The sequence below is a fragment of the Helobdella robusta genome, assembly GCF_000326865.2.
Source record: "Helobdella robusta unplaced genomic scaffold HELROscaffold_6, whole genome shotgun sequence".
In the NCBI taxonomy this organism is placed as follows: domain Eukaryota; kingdom Metazoa; phylum Annelida; class Clitellata; order Rhynchobdellida; family Glossiphoniidae; genus Helobdella; species Helobdella robusta.
This window is the reverse complement of record NW_008705330.1, coordinates 3,350,623-3,371,212: the sequence shown is the minus strand read 5'-3', so window position 1 is coordinate 3,371,212 and position 20,590 is coordinate 3,350,623. Positions and strand designations below refer to the sequence as shown.

The following is a 20,590-nucleotide window of genomic DNA, read 5'->3' as shown; positions in this document are numbered from 1 at the left end:
AACAAATGTTGCAGTACAACGACAACAACAGTCTCAACAGAAGATGTAAAAAAAACATGAAGAATATAATTTTTAGAACAAAATAGACATCGAAATAAAAGACGGAATGATGAATGAGTTTGAAAAATTTGAAACGAAAAAATAGTTTCCGGATGGATTGGGTGGGATTTGATAGAAGTGGGAGGTGTCGGCATCTAGGTTGCGTTGGTGGTTAGGTGTGGATAGGGGGTGAGTGGGTTCGACTTCCTTCTTATGAACATGTGCTTCAATGATTTGTTGGGCTTATCTGCTGGGTGCTTTGAACATGACTTCCGCTTACTATTTTTATTATTTCCTCACACTACTATGTATGCTTTACTACCACTCTAATTTCACATCTGGCAGTAGCTGAACTGGAATGGCTGTTGTTATGACTTTAACTGCTGCTACCTAGCACTTGCAGATATACTTCTTTTACTAAAACTTAAAACTGCTACTTTGACTAGAATCACGGTTCATTCTGTCACTACTGTCACACTACTGTTGTGCTAGTACTGCAGTTACTGTTTTAAATAAATAATGATGGTATGACCGCAACGCTTGTTGAGACTACTACTGCTACTGCCAAGTTACAACAACTGCAGTTTTTACTGCACACTACATTTCCATCCTTTTAGTTAATAGATCAAGCTTTGTTTAGAAACCATCAATAAGTATTACCACCATCATCATCATCATCTTCTTCAACGTTTTTATCATCATCTTCATCTTCACCATCATCTTTTTCATCATCTTCTTCTTCATCTTCACCATCCTTCTCATTATCATTATCTTCATCAATATCTTCACCATCATGTTCATCAACATCTTTATCTTTACCATCATCTTAATTTTTTGTGTGGGCTCATGTACGTGTGTGTGTACGTGTGTGTATATGTGCGTGCGTGTGTGTGTATGTATATATGTGTGTGTGTGTGAATAAGTATGTTTTACGTGGGTCTATATAAATATCTGTGTTTCAAAAATTACAAACGACATTCTGATAAAAGAGTTGATTACTTAATAATTATGATTCAATTTTTGGTTTTTTAGGATTTGTAATATGAATGTGAGTTTACATGCACTAAAATATTTAAAATATGTTCTTATTTTTACAATTGTCAGTGGCGATCATTACAAGAAAACCATATTTTCTTTTCGATTTCCATTTCATTTCTTTTTATTGATATCATTTCTTTGATTTCTTTGTTTTGATTTGATGAAATAAAAAATGTCAAAAAAAAAATTTTTTTTCATCATCTTTTTCTTCATCTTCACCATCATCTTCATCAAAGTCATCACCATCATTTTCATCTTCACCATCTTTTTCATATCATTATCTTCATCATCATCTTCTTCATCAATATCTTCACTATCATCTTTACCATAATCTTCTTCAACAACGTCACCATCACCATCATCTTCATCATCATGGCCACCATCACAGTCACAAACATCAACATTTCATCGCACAAACTTCAGATCAACGAGATCCACAAATAGCACATGTGCTTTCATTTGACACAAGAAGACACAGCTGACTGGATGGATTATATGAACAAAGAATGAACGAAAGAAGAACGAGTTCAAATGAATGGATTAAAGGATGAATGGATGAATGGATGAATGGATGAATGTATGAATGGATGAATGGATGAATGAATGAATGGATGAATGGATGAATGGATGAATGAATGAATGAATGGATGAATGAATGAATGAATGAATGAATGAATGAATGAATGAATGAATGAATGAATGAATGAATGAATGAATGAATGAATGAATGAATGAATGAATGAATGAATGAATGAATGAATGAATGAATGAATGAATGAACAAATTAATGAATGAATAAACGAACAAATTAATGAAAGAATAAATGAATGAATGAACGAACGAACGAAAGAATGAACGAACAAATTAATGAAGGAATAAATGAATGAATGAACAAACGAACGAAAGAATGAACGAACAAATTAATGAAGGAATAAATGAATGAATGAACAAACGAACGAAAGAATGAACGAACAAATTAATGAAGGAATAAATGAATGAATGAACAAACGAACGAAAGAATGAACGAACGAACGAATGAATGACTGAATGAATTCCAGAGCCGACATATTTGTTTCGTTGCAGAATAATCTGTCTGACGTTGTTCAAATGCAATTTAGAATTTATTCCAACTCTTACTCTAGCAAATGAGCCTCATTAATTTCTTGCCCATTATTTTATTTTTCACACACGCGCGCTCATTCAGTTGTTAGTTCCTTCTTTCAATCTTTTCCATATTTTGGTTATTTATGTAGCCGTGCCTTATTTTTTGATGGGGTTTTCAATTTTCTTTACTTTAATAAATTTATTTCTTCATTGACTCGTTGGTTGAAACACGTCTACAATTTACATCGGCCAGCAAAAATATTAACTTACTCCTTTTATCCATCATTCAATCATTCGTTTATTCATTTGTTCGTTTGCACGTTCATTTGTTTACTCATTTATTTATTCATTTGTTTGTTCGTTCGTTCAATTAGCTAATCAATCCTGGCTCCTTTCATTCAATCCTTGCCTCCTTCACTCAGCATTCGTCTTCATTCCCATTGTTACATTTTTTAAGTTCGGTTGTTAAAAAATTCTTCATCGATGAAGAGGGCTGTGAATGAAACAGGCATGCCAGCCACCACCGCCACCAATAAAATTCAACTCAATTGTGTGCAAAATAATTTCGAATTTTAAACTTCCCCAGTGGCTTGCCTCACTTAATTTCATTACAAGTTTCTAAGAAAGCAGTCTTCAGTTATGGAAATGCTCAAACTTTTTGAACTTCCTATTGACTGTTATTGCAGGCAAATTAGATGCAACATTTTTATAGAACTTTTAAACATATTTAAAATATTGTTTGACTTCCAATCAAACTAAATTCATTCGTATTTGTGACGAGTGGATGCATCTGCAACTTGAATCAAGCGCAGCAAATTTTTAAACCTATAAAAAATGAAAGTTATGAAGATGAATCGTATTTAAAATAAAAATTTTTCAAGTTGTAAAAACTGTAGAAAAGCAGAGCAGCGTAAAAGATTTATAGGCCATTTTGGAGCACATGATGTGTTGAGACTCTGATCTGGCGCTGAAATAAGAAAATAGATGGATGGGATGGCGAGTAGAAGTTTTCTGTCAAAATGTCGCCAACGAATATACACTTCTCTACGTTTCAATGTGTTTCTGGTGATTTCGTATGCTTAGGCATACCATCGGACCGGTTTTAAATAACATCTGAAACAAAGTTTTGACAATTTACTTGAGTTATATGGACTAATAATCAATTTTGTAATGTATTGCAATGGTTACAAAACCTGGATTTAATGATAATAATGGTTTTTGTCTAGGAAAAAGAACGGTTGCTATTGAAAAATCACAAATTTTGTTATTTTCATTTTCGTTCAGTTTATCATTTCTTCAAACTTTGTTCTCATTTTAAAAAATGTTCTTGAACGAAATCTTCCACGCTCATACTTAAAAAACATTTGGGAGCCGTAATAAAATTATACCTTCACTTAGTTATCACGATTCAGTTGATGACATTGAGGAGCTTCAAATTTTCTGCCAACTACTCTTGTCTTTTTTATTTCTTTCTCGATTAAATAGTCATTAAAATGAAATAATAAAAAACTTTTATGCAGAAACTGGCGTACAAGAAATGTTCATCTAATTAAACAACAGTTTCAACATTTTCTTTCGTGCAAGCCTTCGATGGTCGATCGTCATGGAACCCTTGAAGCAACACGTGAGGCGCTATACAAATTAATAAAAACAGCAACAATAATAATAAGAATAACAAAAAATAATAACCATAATTATAATGAGACTAATAAAAATAATGAAAATAATACTGATAATAAAAATAATAGCATGCATAATATTATAAGTTGTAATTAAACATTGAATGAAACAGAGTGTGAGCGTGTGTGTGCGTGTGTGCGTGTGTGCGTGTGTGCGTGTGTGTGCATGTAGTGCAGAACAAGGTGCACTTTGAATAATGCGTTCACACTTCCAAAAAACAACTCGAACTTATTCAGTATTTCTACGTAAGGAAATAAAATTCGAGAATTTTAATCTTGTATGTTTAACTTATTACTATGTGATTAATTTCAATTGTTTCCATTAGGACTGCCTTCTCATGAGGCGTGTTTGCATGGGGCTGGAAGAGATATGTATGCCTAATTAACCTTTGATCAGCCTGTCGACACTGATGAATGGATGGATTGATGAATGAGTGAATAGATTAATAGATGAATGGATAGAAGAAGAGATATATAAATGATGAAATGAGTGAATGAATGAATGAATGAATGAACGAACGAACGAACGAACGAATGAATGACAAAAATTTTGATTGAACTAGAAAGGGTTTTGCAAAGTTTTATTTTATTTTTTTTGATTTTTTAATTCTCTGAAGTGTTCTCGATGTTTTTATGCGTTGTTCAAATTTTATCAGCAGTTTTGATTCAGTCGAATTAGGATGCTGTCACTCATTAAACATCTTCCCGATATATTTGGATTTATATTAATAAATATTGTTTAAAAATATAATAAAAAGTTGAAAAAATTCCGACAATAATATTGATTATTGTAAATAAAATGCATCACAACCACCAAGTTCTCGTTCGAAAATTTATTCAGCATCGTTAGATATTGGGCTGAAATTGATCACATCTCTAACAAATTGCTCTATCAGTATAAAAAATTAAATTTTAAAAATAAATAATTCCATATTTTTATTAAAAATTACAGGTTAGTGTGTTTCTGTATGAAGTATTAAGAGAGAAATGATCAAGCGCCAATTGAATTGAAACATCTCAAAAGACGCTATCAGGATTTAACGAGAAAAAAAATTGAATTGAACCGAACAATCGACCTGAATAACAAGGAGGCAAATCAGAGTTGGGATTTTCAAAAAGTAGAGCCCTCGTTCCAATAAGAATTCTACCAGCAGCCATTTCAGTTGCAACTGAACTGATTCCAGAAGATTGAAAAGCACACTCAACATAAAAATGTGAAATGGATATTTAAAAAGTATAAACAACAAACTGTGATTTGATTTCAAACTAGTCAAAGATCTAGTAGAAACAACAAATGTTTCATTTAATAAATCAAATGTTGAAGGTCTAACGATTTTTATGATAATAAAATTGATGCCAAAAACATAAGACCAGGGCACTGTATGAAAAAATTGTTTGACAGCAAATGGAAATTAATGGAAGAAACTCGCTTCTACTTTCTGTTTGCTTGTTGGTTGTTGGACTGTGTTGTGCGTGCAGCGGTGTATTTTGAAAATGGAACAACATAATCATTACAACAGTAATGAGATTTGGCTATCATGTCTAGTAAATAATAAAGTTGATAAATTTGTAAGTTAAATATTGAGGACCTAAATTTAACAACTATAATGATAGCATCAGCGGTTCTAGCAAGGCACTAACATATTTGAAACAAACAGGTCAGAAAGTCAACATGAAGAAATATCAAAAAAACCAACCAACATTTCGCAAGTCATCAACGTTATTCTTTCTACTGAAGATGGCAAAGAATAAAAGATTCTAGATTTTCAAAATAGATAATGTTGTTAACACTTTTAATGTTGTTTCATTTAATTTTCAGCCAAGCCCAAGTGAAAACTCGGAAAAAAATTATTCTCAACTCGTTTTTCAGTGTTGCATGACGTGACGGGGAGCGGAAAGGCAGGATTGCTGGAAATATTAATGGCACACGTAGGAGTTCTGCTAGCTGGCTCGCTGGATTGGTGCTTCCGTGTAATGTCCTCTGCTTGCTGTGTTACTTAGTGAAGTGTAATCAAATTTGTATTCCGCTCTAACAACTTATAACAACTGGTTATCAAGGAATTGAACAAAATTTTGTTAATGCGGTTGTTGTATATTTATTTGAGTCGCTTCAGAAATATTAAAAAAATGTTTTATTTTGTAATTTGTTGAAATTAAAAATTGAATTAATGTGAATTTAGTAAAAACGATGAGTTGGGGTTTGTTGCACCTTTCATTATAACAACCGTCACTAACAACTTCTCCTATTCAAACGTTTGAGAGTGACAAAGATAAAACAATTTTCTTAGGCTCTCATAACACCACCAGTGAACAAATAAATATATTAAAAATAATCTGTTAACCTCAAAAAATGAAAACAAACAAACAAGAAATGATTGAATAAATAGACGAATATATTCAATAAAATAAGTGAGTAAATACATGAAGATATAAGTGTTTAAATAATATAAGTGAATTCAAATTTAAAAACAAACGAAATTTATTTTTCAAAGTTATTTGTCCACAAAAAAAATCGCTTAGACTCATGTGAGAAATTTAAAAAAAGTTTCCACTTCAAACAATTATTTGCAATCAACCAGAAGTTTGAGGAGCTATCCAGAATTTTAATTTTATAACTTTTTGAAAAGTACATTAGACGCTATTTGGTAAAAAATCTTTCCTTATGAAAAAAGCGACGGAGGCATAATTTTAAAATAATTTCCCGGAAATATTTTAGTTGTCGCCTTTTTAATTAATGCAAGTTAAAAAAGTTGAAAATTCTTGGGGTTGAAAAATAAGCAAATCTCAAATGAAACTCAAACGAAAGACAAAAATTTAATTGAAAATTTAAATTAAGATAAAAAAAGGTATAATTAAGAAAAAAAATACTGAACCATAATAAGATGCAAATTCTAAACAAAAAACTCTCGGTGATCTGTTGCATGTAATTAATTAATTTTTCATTATCTCCACAACTGCATGTTTCTCTTTTGAGACTGTTTTTCAGTTCTTTTCTTTGGAAAGATTCAATCGCATAGTCAACAAATTAAGTTGAAATAATTTTGTGTCCTGTCATTTCTTTCCCCCTCTTCATGTTATGCCGTGTCATATGGAGGTTGGATCCCTTCCTAGCTAACTCTTCAAATTAACTTTACCTTCACTGTCAACGTTTCAAACTTTTCATTCTTCTTCATGTTTTATGGTATATTTGAAACGATAACTCTAAAACTAGCGACTTTTTTTTTGATAATGCACCCCATTAAGAAACACCCACCCCACCTACCTACTAACAAACCTACCTACCAACATACTTACCTACCTACCTACCTACCTACCTACCTACCTACCTACCTACCTACCTACCTACCTACCTACCTACCTACCTACCTACCTACCTACCTACCTACCTACCTACCTACCTACCTACCTACCTACCTACCTACCTACCTACCTACCTACCTACATACCTACCTACCTACCTACCTACCTACCTACCTACCTACCTACCTACCTACCTACCTACCTATCTACCTACCTACCTACCTACCTACCTACATACCTACCTACCTACCTACCTACATACCTACCCACCTACCTATTTATTTATTTACCCACATAGTTGCACGCAACTTTAAAGCACATGTATTAAAATTGTTAATACACGAAAATCATTGATCTTTTATGTATTTTTTCGCTAATAGTAATTGAAATTTTTTAATGTTTTCCAACTTACTCTAGCCTTATTAAGATGAGATAAAATAATTAGCTCATGAAAAATTGTTAAAAACTCACTATGCCAAAGTTCTGCCGACTGGTGATAATCATGAAAAATATTGACAAAACTGTTTATGAAAGTTTTAATAAATTTTATTCGAATTTCATTTATGTGTACTCACGAACTTTCAGCCACACCTCCACACAGCGGTCACATATTACGATGTTAACATTTTTTAAATGTGACTTCACAGCTGCCAACATCAATTCATTCCTTTCAATTAAACTAAAACAACAGCAGTAATGGTGGCGGTAGTAGTAGCAGTAGTATTGGCGGTAATAATAGTAGTATTAGTAAGTGGTGGTAGCAGTATCATTAACATCAGTAGTAATAATTATTGTCGTTGTTATTGACGTTGTGATGTTTTTTGTTTTTTATACTGTTGTTGTTGCTGCTACTACTGATCATTTGATTGTTGAAGTTGCAACCGTGGCTGGTGTGGTTGATGTGGCTGGTGTGGTTGGTGTGGCTGGTGTGGTTGGTGTGGCTGGTGTGGTTGGTGTGGTTGGAGTGATTGGCGTGGTTGATGTGGTCGTTGATGCTGTTGCAGCTGATGTTGGTTATTTTTGTTTTTTATTGTTGACAGAATTTTTTTTTCTGCCAATGATGAATACAAAACGTTAATGGAAGACAGCATTTTTTTTAAAAACTTGACAATATTTTTTATTACTTATAACCAATGTTTTTTTTATAATTTCGCATTTGTCATTGTTATTATTAATAATAATATTATTAATTATTAATTCATTTAAAATATAATCTAACTTTATTTTAAATATTATGGTCGAAATCTTTTGATGAAAAGCTGATTAACGCGGTATTTCACTCGCCACGTAGCATATATTGTGACATAAGCACTTAACCGATTTTAAATATATTTTTTTACTCTCAAGCACTTGTTGATCAAAGAGCACGAGAGGATGGTACATTATATTTTGCATATTTTACATTTTATTTATTTCTTTACACTCCGATATATAATTAATAACTTTCGATTGATTTCATTTGGATTTTATCTTTTCGGTCAATAAAAGAATGTTCCCATTATTATTATTATTATCATTGAATAGTTTTGCGATAGTTACTTGAACGTGAATGCACTAAAACAAACAAACGAAGTCTTAAAAGCAGAAATATCTTAACCCATTTATAGCAAAAAGTTGTCAATATTTATTTGCAGAATATTAATTTACTACATGCGCCATGCCACTGATGTCTGCACGAACATGTAGAAATAAGCATGATAAGGAGCATTCACCAGATGAAAATGTACGACGGTTGGAGTCCCGCGGACGGACAAATAGATACCCACATTAAGAGATTAACATTAGTTTACAGTGCCGCAGAATAGATCCGTGCATAAAAATCTGTATTTATAGGAGGCTATCTTCAACGAAACAAGCATTCACACAGGTCTTACTAAATTTCTGTTTTACGTTCCTCTACGTTCCCGTGTCTTCGTTTCGTTGGATGCCGTGTAATAAAGAAAGTGATATTTATCTGGTTTCTGTCTGTTTGTCTGTCTGCTTGTCTGCTTGTTTGCTTGTCTGCTTTCTTGTCTGTTTGTCTGCTTGCCTGTTTGCTTGTTTGTCTGTTTGTCTGTCGGTTCGTCTGTCTGCTTGTCTGACAGTTTACCTGCGTAGGATCCTGTTTATTTTGATTGCCTCCCAGTGGTGATGTGCCGGGCGAGCGTTGATGACGTCATTACGGTAATTTGTTTGTATGTAGTTGTAGAATGCCAACATGTTAATAATAGTAATATGCTGAATATAATGCGTAGTATAAGCTTTTGAATGGAAGTCTTGGCTCCAGAGGTTTGTTCTGCTGGTATTTCATAATTGTTCTATTATTAATTCATAAGCAGTTTTTGTGGAGTTGTTTTGTTTGGAATAGAGACATTTTATAGTGACACAAAAATATGCACAGATCAGGACTACAACTGATACGCTGGGTTTGTTTCTAATATTTTTATGTCCAATTTGGTGATGAAGTTTTGCGGCGATGTTGAGAGGCATGCCGTCGTAAATATTTTATTCGTTGTGAGTTACTGATCAGACCTCCTCCTATGATTTGATGTGTCCAACAACAATGTGATCGTTTCATTGTTGTAAGCAAGCACGCGAAAAAACTCAGGCTCAAACAAAAAAGGCTTGCCAGTATGAAATATCAGGTATTCGTAAGTGACTAATTACGTTATTTATTTGTTCAACATTACGTCATAATATTTCTTCTAATTGGATTTTCAAAAGAAATGAGTGAGTGAGTGAGTGAGTGAGTGAGTGAGTGAGTGAGTGAGTGAGTGAGTGAGTGAGTGAGTGAGTGAGTGAGTGAGTGAGTGAGTGAGTGAGTGAGTGAGTGAGTGAGTGAGTGAGTGAGTGAGTGAGTGAGTGAGTGTAACGATATAAATGTCTACCTTTTTTGACCTGAACGTAAATGAACATTTTAAATACTTAAATTCACACCCACACACACACCCACACACACACACACACACACACACACACACACACACACACACACAGACAAATAACAATGCATCTATATTCAGTTGTTGTTTCGAAATGCATCTAATGTCAGACGACTGTTGAGCCTAATTTTGACAGATCAGCTTAATAACGATGATGATTGTACATTTCGATGATCACGGTGAATGGATGAATGAATGAATGAATGAATGAATGAATGAATAAATGAATGAATGAATAAATGAATGAATGAATGAATGAATGAATGAATGAATGAATGAACGAACAAATGAATAAATGAATGAATGAATAAATGAATAAATGAATGATTGATTGATTCTTATGCGGTGGTCATGCACGTGCATGAAGGTAAATAAAAATTTTATTCGTCTTAAGTGCAAATGTTGCAGTATGTCACGTGTTAAATATTGATGTGCAAATGAAGATCTTTCAATCCCATTGTCACAAAGTGATGTCTCGTGCTCTGTTATTCTGTTGAGTCGTTGTTGCGATGTTTCAGTGAGTTGTTGGTATGCTGTGATGTTGTTGATGTGTTGTTGATGCGTTGATGTGTTGTTGGTTGTTGATGTGTTGTTGGTGTCATGTTGATGTTTATGTGATGTTGATGTGATGTTGATGTGATGTTATGTTGATATGATGTTGATGTGATGTTGATGTTTTGTTGGTCTTATGTTGGTGTGTTGTTGGTGTCATGTTGATGTGATGTTGATGGGATGTTGATATGATGTTTATATGATGTTGATGTGATGCTGATATGATGTTAATATGATGTTAATGTCACGTATATATAATTTGATGTGATGTTGATGGGATGTTAATGTTGATGTGATGTTGATGTGATGCTGATGTGATGTTGATATGATGTTGATATGATGTTAATATGATGTTAATGTGGCGTATATATATGTGTTGATGTTATGTTGATGTGATGTTGATGGAATGTTGATGTTGATGTGATTTTGATGTGATGTTGATGTGATGTTTATATGATGTTGATGTTATGTTGATGCTATTTTGATGACCCGATAAAGTCGGTTTAATGTTTATTTATCAAATTGTTGCTAAGATGATGGTAGACAGCCAATGTGGCATGTTGATGATGTTTGTGAAGATGTTGTGATATGTTCGCAAAGAGTTCTGTGTTTAAAATTTGTTTTTTTAAATAATTTCTTCTAATTTATGAGATTTTTTCAGAATGTTTAAAAATTTCGAATTTTTCAGGAAATAGTTGAAAGGAAGAAAAATTTGGAAAAAAAAATTTAATTTCCATCTGATCTTTGAACTTTAAAATTTAAAATAGCCATTAAAAGTCAATCAAGATTAAAATCGTATAAATTAGATAAAAATTCTAATTTAAAACCACCGACACATCACTTGCCAGAAAAACAGCCATCAGTCGCAAAATAAAATGAACCTCACAACAGCATCAGCCAACAACAAATGCATCACATCGTAAGATTAAAAATATTTAATGAACGATAATTAGATATTGAATAATTGAAAACATGAAAACAAGAGGGACTAACCTGGCACGACGATTTTGAAGTTGCGATCGACGCTACCAGCGCTGTTCTTGAACGCACAAGTATACAGACCCTCGTCCAGCGACCGCACAAACTGCCTGATGATCAGCCTGTGAGAGTATGCCTTCTTCTGACTCTTCAATGACGTCGCGTGTGGGAGGAACTGAGAAGACGACGACGACAACAGGGAAGTCATGGATGACATTTGGTACTTGTGCGAGTTCTGCAGGGGCAGGGAGTTGTGCAACCAAGTGACTGATGGCTGTGGAGTGCCGATGACGTCACAAAAAAGTTCGAGGTCGTTGTTGTTGAGGATGTTGTTGTGGATGAGGTGGCTGTGGTGGTTGAAGCTGCTGTGGTGGTTCGTGTTGACGTACGTGAGGCTGGGCGAGGTTCGAAGCAGGAGTGGGGGAACTGCATTTTGATTGATTGACATGTACGCAGTTGAATGGTTGGTTGGGTGGCTGATTAAATGGTCGACTGAGTGATTGGGCGGTTGACCGGATGATTGACTGATCAATTGGTTTATTAATTACTTGGTTGATTAATTTTTTATAGAATAATTGATTGGTTGGTTGACTGAAAGTGTGGTTGAGTTTTTTTTCGTTAGTTGGTAAAACGAAGGGCCAAAAAATTATTATTTTTATTATTATTAATAAGTTGAAAATTATTTTAAAACTTTTAAAATAATTTAACATTACCTGCATGATAGGCGAGAGTAGATTGAATTTGAAAATAAGTTAGGATGAAAAAAATTATCTCAGCCATCATCAACGATGTTGCTCGTTAGTTATCAGCTTAATAAACTTCACTGCTTCAAAATGATGAGTCATGGAAATGAATTAGATCATCATCAATTTTTATATTTAAAATATTTTAACGATATCCAATCGCAGCGATCAGCATTATTATTTACAAAAAATTATAACATGAAATATTAAATTTTTATTTGTTTGAAAATATTTTTCTTGAAACAATTTCAGAAGATTTTTCCCAATGTATTCGTTATTATTATTATGTTATTATTATTATTATTATCACTTAGTATTATTATTATTTATTATTATTATTTATTATTATTATTTATTATTATTATTTAAGTTTATTTTAAAGCGTATGGAAAACTGTAGAACAAACGAAACGAACGAATCTTAAATTTGATATCAATGAGAGGTTTAAGAGCAACAAATACTGAGTGGTGCACACACGTCACTCGCAACAACAACAACGGCAACTACGACGACACAACAACAACAACAACAACAATAACAACTAATACGACGACACAACAACAACAACAACAGCAATAACAACAACAACAATAACAACAACAATAACAACTAATACGACGACACAACAACAATAACAACAACAACAAACAACAAGAACACATCAACAACAATGTTCCTCCGCATGTTCCGCCTACTTACATGCGTGTTCCTCATCAGACCAAACAACAACTCCAACAACATTTCTAGTACAAGAATTCAAAAACACGCCGGCAGACTGAGCTGACAATTGCAGGTGAAGTAGATGGACACTCCAATGCATCTCATATTTTAAAACATTCCCATCAACATTTCATGTTAGTACAAATTCGCCATTCACTGCGTTTAATACGTGAACTCTGTCGCTGATGAAATAGCTCTTGGGGAGTGCAATCCATTAGTGTTGCTGTACATACGCATTCCTATGTTTATGTATATACAACATAAATATATATGTTATATATATAACATATATATTTATATACATGTATATATAACATCCCTACATATATAAAGATATATATATTGGTGAATGTGTATGCTTGTTTGGTGCATGCAAGCGATGCATACATACATACATGCATACATACATACATGCATACGTACATACATGCATACGTACATACATGGCTGAACATGAACACTCACCGCCTCTCTCTTCAATCGCTAACAAATACTGGAGGATACTTTGCCGTTCGAGACAATAGCCATTCACGGTGCATGCATGAATTGTATGTATGTATATATGAAAATTTACACGCATTGTATGTATCCCTGTGCATTGTACATTCACGTGCGTTGTACGTATCCGTGTACATTCGAGATCAATGTATGTATGTATATTGTATTGTATACCCACACACATGTATGTATGCATGCACATTTACATAAAAGATATTCATTAGCATTCATGCACAAGCACATGCACAAACAGCGCATGAATGCATACACATTAACATGCACATGTGTTTGCATGAATGCTTATGCTATTATCGGATTTCCTCTGCCAGCACTTCTCAAGTCAAGAGTGGCGCACTGGATTAAGAATTCATGCTGATTTGCATACTTGAGGTATTGTAAGGCCAATTAACGTGCCGCCGTTGTGACTGGAGGAAGTTGGCCTCTGCAAGTCATTTGCTGAGTGCTTCTCTACAACGCCACTACGTAAAGGAGCTTTGTGGCTGCTTTGAAACTATTTTAAATTACAACTAATGAACAGCTAAAGATTTTAAAAGTTGTTGACGATTTTAATTAACTGTCAAATGCAAAGGAGCATCTGCTGATGGGTGTTCTAACTTGGGACGCTCCTTCAATCCGTTCAATATTTAATTCAACAACTGTTGATGATTATCGAAAAAAACTGTTTGATGGCTCTGTTATGACTTTTTACATTCGCAGAAAATTGAAACAATTTTTAAAATAAATAAGAAATTGTGATTAAATAAAAAATTAAACGCGAAAATTCTATTGTTGAAATTTTAAACAATGACTAATAAAATTATCCAATTTCCGATTTGGTGAATAATTAATCGTTTGCGCTGAAGTTTGTTTCACAGTTCAATAGTAAAATGAACAACAACAAACTTTGCAAATGATAATGCCAAAAACTTGGATTTAAAAAATTAAAAGCTGTGGTTCGTGGGAGTTTTTAAATAATTAACGAAAAAAATCGCCACGAAACGAACGTGGTGGAGGTGAGGGTTCATCCAATTGAAACTTGAGAAGGAAACTTGTTATGACTCACCATCGTAATGAACACTTCACTGTTGGAGGGGCAGACCTTCAGACCCACCAGGCACCCACCATCAGCACCGAGGTTTAAAACAATGAAAGACGGCAAGATGGACTGATGGAATGCGAGATGGGAGGAAAACTGCAGGAATGGCTTCTAAATATTTCATTTAGCGCGTGACGTGCTAAAATGTGCACCAGAACATGCTAGGAATGTAACGCCCAATTAGCTATCTCTAAATGTTTCCTTAAAGATTTAGTTGGAGAATTTTCTTTTAAAAGAAAATAAAAGTTTGGTTTGAAGTAGAAAGAAAACAGTTTTTTTTAATTTTTCAATATCCACATATTTTTTAAATAATTCAACATTTACATAATTTTTAAAGCAATATTTTTTTACAATTTTGAAGGTTTTTAAAGATGATGAACCGTGTTTATTTATCCTATAACACGTAAGGCAGCATTCAAAAAAATTTTCAAATCAGAAAATTAAAACAATTTTCGAAATCTGTGACTAAAACACAGATGTTCAGATGGATCGAACGAGGCCTCCAACGCACACACACACACACACACACACACACACACACACACACACACACACACACACACACACACACACACACACACACACACACACACATACACGCTCACGTGTGTTTGTTTGTGTGTGTGTGTGTGTGTTTCAAAGTGTTTGTTTGTCAGTGTTGTGAGTGTGTAGTGTGCGAAATGGTATTGAAATATTTTGAGTAAAGCACGATTTACACTTATGTTAATGAAAACTATCCTTAAAATTTGAGTAAAATTTGTAGCTAATTTATTTATTCTTTGGATTATTCGATTCTTTTGTTTGTTTTTATTCGTTTTTTTTATTTGAAGGATGACCAAAAAAAATCAACTATAAATGTAACAGAAATGTCAGATAAATACATACACATAAACTCACGCTTTCAACTCAACCCCTATTTCGCAATTTTTTTGGCAAAAGTGTATTTAGTTAGAAACATAATTTTTGGTGGTTAGTCAGTTTGATTATATTTTAAAAACACACGCACACACACACACACGCACACACACACACACACACACACACACACACGCACACAGTCAGTTTGATTATGAAAAAACACACATACAAAAACACGCATACACACAAAGAGAGAGACACACACACACATCCCGACTGTATTTTGATTTCATTCAGCCATCTTAGAAATGGTTAAATCATACGTTACTGAGACTCTTACTGCACTGCACACTTCTTAACATATCGGCTTACATACACGTAAACAAACAAACAAACAAACAAACAAAAAAACAAACAAACAGACAAGCATACAAACAAACAAACAAACAGACAAGCAAACAAAACAATGAGTAGACTGCAGCATACCATCACGTAAACCCGCAGTCTAATAAACATTAGTTCGGTGATGTCAACAAAAATTGTGTCATTAAGGAATGCGTTGGTATGAGAATAAATCTTCAAGTCAATGAAATTAAATTTACATTTTTTTAATGAAGAAAACATTTAAAATACATTGGTAATACGATGAAAATAAAAATTTTTGCAAAAATAAAGCGCTAAACATTTATATAATGGCTAGATTGATTTTGTGTGCAATCGATACTGTACGTCGTTCTGGTTGGGGGGCCAGTCTGTCTCTCGGTTACTTGCTCTGAAGAGTGGTTCGATATTTACGGTGGTATGTTGCAGTTGGCTGGTTGGTTTGATGGATGGTTGTATGGGTGAATGGATGGATGGGTTAATGAGTGGGTGGATGGATAGATAGATGGATGGATAGATGGATTGGTGGATGGATGGATGGATGGATAGATAAATGGATGAACATAAAATTATTTTCCTCAGACGATATTTTTTGTGTGGCATGAAAACTTGGTTGTTTGTGAGAGATGCCGTAATTTCGAAGTGTTTTCATCGTTGCATGGTTGTTTTCTGTGTTAGTGTTGAAATATTTACAGTCAATAAAACTTTCAGAAAATTATTTAAAAAAATATTCATGATTTATGTAGCGTTCAATATTAAAAATCTAAGTTAAAAAAGCAAAATTTGTAAAAACACTCCATTCTATTATTTTATAGTTTATTTTGTTCACCTAGCGATTACAATTAAAAACAGTTTCTCGTGAAAAATGAACCACCTAGCGAACGTATAAGAAATGTTGAGCGCTCAGCTGTCCGAATAAAGTCCTACCTGAATCACCTGTTTTCAAATATTTACAAAAGTGTTAAAGTTTTTTAAGCATATTTCAATTCATTTGGTAACGTTTAAAACACTCGAATAATGCTCTGGATGGTTTGTATATAGGCCTCCATTTCAATTCATTTTATCGGCTTCATTCGATAAAACAAAAGTGGAAAGATTAATTCATGTATGTTACATTTTTTTAATGAGATGATTGCACCATATATTTGTACTGTAACGTGATACAAATGAACATAAGCAAGATACATACAAAATGAAAATTGTTTCATACTAAAAGTTGAAAAAAATTTCCGATTTTTCTATGGCAAGTTGCAACAAAATGTTGCAACAACTGTTGAAAAAACTGTATTATGAAAATTAATTCCAAAATTTAGGACATTTTACGGCAATTTACGACGGTGACCGACACGACAGTTGCATGAAACCAAATTTTCTGCAATAACCATAAATAACTTAACACGGCAATAAACATTATAAACAGACAATGTGTGCTGCAACACTCAGCAACTACATGAACAACAATCAAGCAGTGCAAATGATAAACATCAACAATAACAACAATAAAGCAGAGAAAATAATAACTAAGCCAAAAATATTATATTCAATTTTCATGTAAAACAACAAAGCATAGAATAGTAATCAATTTTCAACTTTGCTTCGATCATCTGTTTCCAGCATAAATGCCTGAAATATATACACGCACACACATGCATGAATTAAATACCTACACACATATTCACCTACGTACATGAACTTAGTTAGGCACAGCAGCTATGCGAGTGAGTGCAGTTGGTCAGATAACTGAGGCGGTATAGGAGGAGGCTTGGCTCGCGCTGTTGTTGCGCGCTGACCATGTTCCGTGATGGGGCGTGGAATGTCCGAAACCTGTGCATGTGCTTCGTTGAATGGAATGAAGCGTTTGATGAATGGCTAGTTTGCTTTTAAGTAAGAAGGCATTCAGGATCAACAAAAATATAATAGCTAATGCACTCACAAACTACACAGTGATATAATTACGAAACGAGCGTTTGATCAATGAATATAATATTAAAGTTCACTGAACAAACACACAAATGTTGAAGCACGTGTTCATGTTTAACAGTTTTGTTTGTAGAGTGCAGAGACGTATAGTTCTGTTACTTTTTGAGGCAGTTTAGCAGTACAATGGGAGACATAAATTCACTTTATTCCACATCACTTGTCCTATAAATCCTCACTAATCCCATCAATCGAGCACCTAATAGGAATAAATCTTCAATTCCTTTCCAGCTTTTAATCTGCGTATCTCATTCCCTTCACGCTCGCTGAGTATTTAACTAATTGTTTCTTAATTGAGTGTCGACAGGCTGATACCCGCAAACAAGCAAACAAACAAACGTTACACAAACAAATGAATCTATACTGAGGTTTGTAAACTGGGAATTTAATAATAAGCATCTTATGAAAATCACATAGTAAGCACTAGAAAACTAACTTCCTGAACTGGATTGTATACTTTTATATCACATTTGCTGAGAACTTTAAATTTTGTAACATTGAAGAATGATATTTATGCATAAATTTTACTATTTTATATATATTTATATCTGAATATTTATTTATTTAGTTATAAATTAAATATATAATTATTAATTAATTATATAAATTTATCAATTTATTATTTATTGATATATTTAATAAATATATATATATACATATTTATATTTTTCAAAATTAATACCAACATCATAACCGACGGAACCATCAGAAAACTTTTCAAAAACCCAGCCATCATGTTAACATCATTACATCAAGTTAACATCATCATTACATGACAATGCATGTTCAGTCACAACAATCAGAACAATCAGCAGACGTACCGTAGACAAGTAGACATCTCAAAGTGCAACATGCCAGCATGACCTCACATCACATTACAACATCAACATGACACCAAATTACATTTCATATGACGTCCTATGTATTAATCAATCTTTCATCATGTAACCACATTGCCCCAAAACATCAATTACATCACACTTTAAATTTACACTACATGACCTCAACATTTTATCGCGGAAAATGTTATTACCATCACATCATCTCATGACATCAAGCATCAAATTTCATATCAAGACATCCCATGACATCATAACATCATCATGTCACGTCAGTAAAACTTACAGCGGCCTGATGCAATTTCCTATTTGAGATAGCATCAGCACTGTTTGTTTTTAATTAAATCAGTAGATGATTTTTAAAGTGAATCACGCCGAAACCAAATGCGTCCATACATTGATGCCTGCGTTCAGTTAAAGAATGTTTCATTTCAAGATAAGTGCTCGTGTGGCCTTATAACTCAATTGATGCTCCTTTTAATGATACTTCATCGCCAACCTATCTTCCTCTCTTCATCACATTCGTCTACTTCTTCTTCATCATCGTCGTCATCATCTTTATTAATATTATTATTATTATAATTATTTGTTCATTGAAGTTATAACATCGGTGTTGGTAGTTGCGAGCTGCAAGGGTTACAACAACAATATGAATACATGCTAAACAACGACGTCACACACAATGCAGGTGAGAGGCGGGGATCATCATTTGTATTCGAACCCCGTCACTGCGAAACAGAACCAGGCGCCTCTAACTAGTGGGCTATCACGCCGTCAAATTATTATTTTTATTATTATCTATCTTTGTTTCTTTCTTTATTTTCTCATTTCTTTCTTTGTTTCTTTATTTATTTTACTAGTAGTGTTGTTACTAAAATATTAATGTTATTATTGTCAAAACTTTCATTACCACCAGCTACATTGTCCTCACATCACCACTGACCATCATTTTTTCATAACTCATTCATCTCCTTCTAACAGCCAATGAAAACGTTGCTTATTCATGACGTCATCTCACATGTTGTTTTATTTAATTGCCTCTTTAATGTGCTTAATGAAATTTTCACGTCAAACTGCGCGCTCTGATTAATATTGCAGTCGGCTCGTTTGAACTTTCTGTCTGCAGTGGTCTGTGGTGGACTGTGGGGGTCTGTGGTCATGTGGTGTGGTGTAGCGGTGTGATATTGTGGTGTGTGGCGTCATTCGTGATAGTCGTAAGTTTTTGCTCGTTTAGGAAGAGAGAAAAATTAAAAAAAAATCAAATGTAAAACAAAAAACAAACTTAGTAAAATATTAAAAAATATTTTTATTGTAATAAGAAAGAAAGAAGAGAAACATAAAAGAATTGAAAATAGAGAAGGAACAACAAGGAGAGAGGAGGAAGGGAGAGGGTAAAAGCATATAGAAAAACAATATAAAAAAAATGGAAAAAGGGAGAGAGATGACGAAATGAAGTGTGGTTGTCATGCCAGCATGTGCAGTGCATTGGTATGGAGGTACATGCGCATGTGTCTTACGAGTGTACAAAACTGCAGAGTCACGTAAAAACAACTCTATGCTGTTAAAATGTATTAATTATTTTTAAAATGAAGCAAACTCTTTAAAAATTATTTTTCTTTACACCTCAGTATAAAATTTGGTAAAAAAATTTCATGACGGTAATAACTTTTTCTAATTGTCAGTATAAAAATGAAAAAAATTCAGATAGCTTCAATGAAAAATTTTTATCAAGTGGTGTAACTACTAACAATGCAGTAAAAAACTGATACATTCGCTTCATGAATATTGCTTTAAAATAATTTTATAATATTTTTATTGTTCGCATTTTTATTCTGTCGAAAAAAATTAATCATAAAACTATGATTGA

General features: G+C 33.4%; 2 protein-coding genes across 2 annotated transcripts; both read right to left on the bottom strand.

The window, feature by feature from the left end:
• Positions 1–7,721: 7,721 nt before the first annotated feature.
• HELRODRAFT_164294 (hypothetical protein) lies at positions 7,722–9,359 on the bottom strand (the record flags this gene model as incomplete). The annotated part of the gene is made up of 3 exons (XM_009029266.1): positions 7,722–7,807; positions 8,043–8,164; positions 9,250–9,359. 3 exons carry the CDS (start codon positions 9,357–9,359, stop codon positions 7,722–7,724), a joined length of 318 nt encoding a protein of 105 aa, XP_009027514.1.
• A 299-nt stretch (positions 9,360–9,658) lies between these two features.
• Positions 9,659–13,174, bottom strand: HELRODRAFT_164293 (hypothetical protein; the record flags this gene model as incomplete). The annotated part of the gene is made up of 4 exons (XM_009029265.1): positions 9,659–9,798; positions 10,498–10,614; positions 11,627–11,976; positions 13,050–13,174. The coding sequence occupies 4 exons, from the start codon at positions 13,172–13,174 to the stop codon at positions 9,659–9,661; spliced, it is 732 nt and encodes a 243-aa protein (XP_009027513.1).
• Between the last annotated feature and the right edge of the window lie 7,416 nt (positions 13,175–20,590).